Source organism: Phaethon lepturus, unplaced genomic scaffold, assembly GCF_000687285.1.
Source record: "Phaethon lepturus isolate BGI_N335 unplaced genomic scaffold, ASM68728v1 scaffold11976, whole genome shotgun sequence".
In the NCBI taxonomy this organism is placed as follows: Eukaryota; Metazoa; Chordata; class Aves; order Phaethontiformes; family Phaethontidae; genus Phaethon; species Phaethon lepturus.
The window spans coordinates 13005-17441 of NW_010545590.1; the positions used below are offsets into that span (position 1 = coordinate 13005).

Sequence of the window (4437 nt, forward strand, 5' to 3'; positions counted from 1 at the left end):
CAGGGGAGACTGCAGGTCAGGAGGAAAGGAGCATTGCCAGCACTGAGCTGAGCAAAGAGAGGATGCTGGCTCAGCATCTGCCTGCTCTCAGCTTGCCCTTTTACTTCCACTAGAGCTAGAACATAACTACTATCCAAAAGCCCTTAATACTTCACCAGTGGGAGACAGTTTTGCAGGAGACCTCTGACTGGGGGTGGCCACACTGGCAGCGCCAGGCTGGTACCTCTGGAAGTAGTTACTCTGCACATGTGATGCAAGGAAAGCAGCAACCCAGGAATTAAATACTGCTTTAGTGCCAAGCAAGGTCAATACATTGCACAGGAAGGCAGAGCCAGGAGCGCAGCCTCTGGAGCGGGATGAGAACACATTGAGGAGGAGGAGGGTGAGCCTCAGGAGGGATTGGGAAAGCTCATACAAGCAGAGATTTTTCTGCTCACTGCATCTTCAAACACAGGTGCCAGGGAACTTGTGTCCTCATTCAAAGCACCAGATGTGCTGCAGGATTTACCACTCCAACCCCAAAGCTTTAAGGGGGTGCATGAGAACTGAGGGGGAAGAATATCGCACTCCCAGAGAAAAAAGGAGCAGAGACGGATGAGAGAGTCCTGATTCTGGGTTAAATTGATTAACACCATTTTTTATGGTACCATAACTCGGGAAGGGAAATTACAAGTCCAAGAACACCTCTGATTCTCAGGCTGCAGAAGGAGAGCAGGAACCAAACCCAGAGAAACCTTGTTACAATAAGCCCGTACCTTGTCCACCAGGTCCTTCTCTGGTACTTCTATGGTGTCTTGCTGGGCCCCATAGCGGTTTCTCTGGTACATCACTTGCTCTGCAACCAGCTGCTTCAGGATGAACAGCAGCAGCTCATTGTTGTCTCGCTTGAATGAAAGGTAGCGGGAGAATGTCTGGGAAGGAGGACGAGATGAGCCAAGAGGGTCATGAACCAAGTAACACACTGTGGTCTCCCGTGCCAACACCAACCAACCCCCTCCTCCCACAGAATACAAGAGGAACCAAACAACAGTGCTGTCACTTGTGCCCTTAAGTGTCTTTTAAGGGACTTTGGCCTTGCCAAGCTGCCACCTGCACATGCAGTTAAAACACAGCCATGTGACAGCCACGACACTCCTCTGCCAGCTGCCCTTGCACCCATTAAAAATCTTGGAGGGTCCTCATCACCAGAGCTCTGGAGCCTCTCAGGGGCTGGCAGTGCACCGCTGTGGGGCTGTGCTGCCCGTGGGGGAAGCAGCCCTGGGAGGGCTGACCCTGAAGAAGGCATAGAGCAGCTTCCCTTAACCCAGACTGCCCTGTGCCTCACCCAGACGCTCACACTTGGCTGACTGTTTGCAGCCAAAGAGAGAGGCCATGGGTTGTCCAGACTGAGGGCAGACACTCCGAGTGGATAAATGCCAGGCTGTTGCCAGCCAAGAGCTGTTCAGAGCCAGCCCCTGCCACTCAGAGGAAAGGGCAGACTGTGCACTAAACCACAATGAGTGCTGCCCTGTGGTTAACTGTCCCCGGAGGAGCCCTAGAAAAAAACATGAAGAAACTAACAGCCTGCTCAGGCTTGATCCCCTGGCAGCAGCAGCACCGGGAGTCCTGTGCCAGAATAGCAGGGAAGGCATCAAAAAAACCCACCAAAAAAACTACAGACATGGCAGTTCTTTTGATACAGTCTCGGGACACACTTCCTTCTCAGCCCCAACAAAAACATTGACCCACCACAGACTGACGAAGGGCAGTCACACAGCAGTGCCTTCAGACCCATAGTACCCATTTACAGGGGCTCAGCACCTGACTCTGCAGGACAGACCCCTGCAGAGCGTGGAAGCCTCTCCTCCCTCAGTCAGGGCAGCGCAAGGAGGCTGCAGTCAAACCCACAGGGTCTGGGGCGCAGCTACAGCCCTCGGCCCGGCCGGTGCTCACCTTGCGCATGCTCCGCATGACACTGAACTTCTGCGTGTCGATGAAGCTCTCCAGCATCACCCGGATGGCCATGTTGACGTCATCTTCTACCACATAGTCCCGCAGGTGCATACGGGCGTGAGCTTCAGCCATCCGGATCATGGATTCAATGTGACGCACTGTGATGGGGATGCTGCCAGTTGCCTAAGTGGGGAGAGGAGGAGGCAACTCCTTACTGAAGGATAAAAGACATGGGGCAAGACAGGTGGCTTCTGGCCCAGGACCTACTTCACACTGCAGGGAGCTGGTCCTGGGCCTTGGAGGAGTGTCTCAGGCTAAGGAGGCTCTGCCACCTGCTGGCATGTTCTGCAGAGAGTGCACAGGCTCTGCTGTTAACATTTTAAGTCAGCAGGGTGCGAGTGGATGCTACGTGGGGTCCCTCTTTGTCATTGTTTAGTGCCTTTCCAGCAACATCAATCACAGTTTCCTCCAGCAACTTTTAGGAGGAGTTAAAGAAACAAAAAGCCAACTAAGAAAGAAAAGATAGTTTTCCCAAACTCCAAAAATCTCCCTCTGATCTCAACAAATTCCTCTTCCACTTGGAGAGCATGAAACAACCCTGAGAGATCTGACAGAGAAAAAGAGAAGGGCATTTCTACACAGAACGGGTCCCTATAAAGTACCAGGAGCATGAGTCTGAGTGAATGCAAGGATCTCCTGTGGGCCTGCCAGACTGGGTGACAATAAGAGGACTTTGCCATGACATACATGGCATGCACACATGCATGTGCCCAGTCCATCAGTCCACAGATCACCAAACAGGCAAGACTCTACATTTAGATAAAGAGTCATCTGTTCAGCAGACAGGATCTGCCTGTCTCTCACAAAACAGTGGCAACAGACTTTTGTGGCAGGAATGGCAAGAATGTGTCAACATATGCTGGAGCAGTCTCAGGCTGATTTGCAGTCTAGATACATACTTCTTCCCCCCTTTCCTCAGCATTCTCACCATAGACTCTTTCCTGAGGTCACTGTACATTCGGGCCACCTTGTCCTGGTCCATCTGGTTGAGTTTGGGGTGGACCTTCTCTTTGGCATAGATGATGTATTTCCTCAGGATCTCCTGGGGAATGGGTTCAACCCCGTATGTGTTGGGAAGAATGACCTCGTTGGCATCACCATTCACTGCCTCCTTGCTACCTGGGTGGTGCTTGATATGGCTGCCAACAACGAACCGGGCAAGCATTTCATCCTACAAGAAAGCAGTGCACTGACACTGAAGACACTCACTGGATAGCAAAACTCAGTGAGCAACTGCAGCTGAGCATCCCAACAGCAGCATCACAAGCCCAGCACAAGCTCAGATTCTTAGCACAGCTTGTACCTGCACAGGGTCCACTGTATCTCTCACCACACACAGGATATCGAAGCGAGAGATGATGGGCTCTGTCAAGTCTACATTCTCCGAGAAAGTTAATGACGGGTCATATCGCCCACCTAGATCACAGAGACAAACCTCAATGTCAAACACAGGCTCCACGGCTGAAGATTTGAAGCAAGCATAGACCTCCTGCTCAGAGAGACTTTACCTCTCACTTGATCTGGAGAAACCAGGCAGAGGGAGGGGAAGGTCCACCACAGTTCTCATGACAGCAGGACTCATGCTGAAGGCCTGAGATGGTCCTGTGGTCTCTCAGCACTTACCTATGGGATTAGCGGCAGCAATAACAGTGCAGCGGGCTTGCAAGGACGTGACAATGCCTGCTTTGGAGATGGAAATACTTTGCTGCTCCATGGCTTCATGGATGCTGGTCCTATCTTGATCATTCATCTATGAGAAAGCAAGAATGACTTAAACTGAATCTGTGTCTATACCCATCGCTCAACACACCACGGGGAATCAGCTCCTGATGCTCTGAAAAAGTAACAAACTGCACTATGGACCAGTAAGGGCCTAAGTAAACTGCAGGAGTCTCGGTCAGCTGGGAGATGGCACCATGAGTTACAGTGTTGCCTCATCGCAGAGGTTACAGCCAGTCCCTCCACAGCTAATCCTTCCCACAGAGATGAAGCTAGGACTCACCTTGTCAAATTCATCAATCAGGCAGACACCTCTGTCAGCCAGCACAAGGGCTCCTGCCTCCAAAGTCCACTCCTTGCTGACTGGGTGCCTCTGGACATAGGCTGTGAGGCCCACAGCAGAAGCACCCTGGCCAGTGGTGAAGATTGCTCTGCTAGATGCCTTCTCTATGTATTTAAGAAACTGTGATTTCGCAGTACCAGGGTCTCCACACAGAAGCACATTGATGTCACCACGGACTTTGTGTTTGCCACCTACAACAGTAATGGGAGAGACACATCGGAAGCTGAGCACATGCATAGAGAGCAACCCTGCCCTGAACACCACAAAGCTGAAGGGAAGGCAAAGAGTAGGCAGGGAAACCACTTTACAGGGAAGTTGAGGGAAAAAGAAAGTCAGCTTTGGAGCAGTCAAATGTGTAAAACAGCATTTCTAACCCTGCTGAA

The 4437-nt window shown here is 51.5% G+C and overlaps 1 protein-coding gene across 1 annotated transcript in view; it reads right to left on the minus strand.

Annotated features, from left to right (window-relative positions):
• MCM2 (minichromosome maintenance complex component 2) overlaps positions 1-4437 on the minus strand; it is a gene marked incomplete at its 5' end in the record, with an annotated part of 11429 nt that overhangs the window by 585 nt on the left and 6407 nt on the right. Inside the window, 6 exons of the mRNA XM_010289011.1 lie at positions 756-911; positions 1933-2115; positions 2921-3163; positions 3296-3408; positions 3616-3742; positions 3995-4245. Of these exons, the coding sequence (XP_010287313.1) occupies positions 756-911; positions 1933-2115; positions 2921-3163; positions 3296-3408; positions 3616-3742; positions 3995-4245 (1073 nt within the window). The remainder of the gene's footprint in view (positions 1-755; positions 912-1932; positions 2116-2920; positions 3164-3295; positions 3409-3615; positions 3743-3994; positions 4246-4437) is intronic.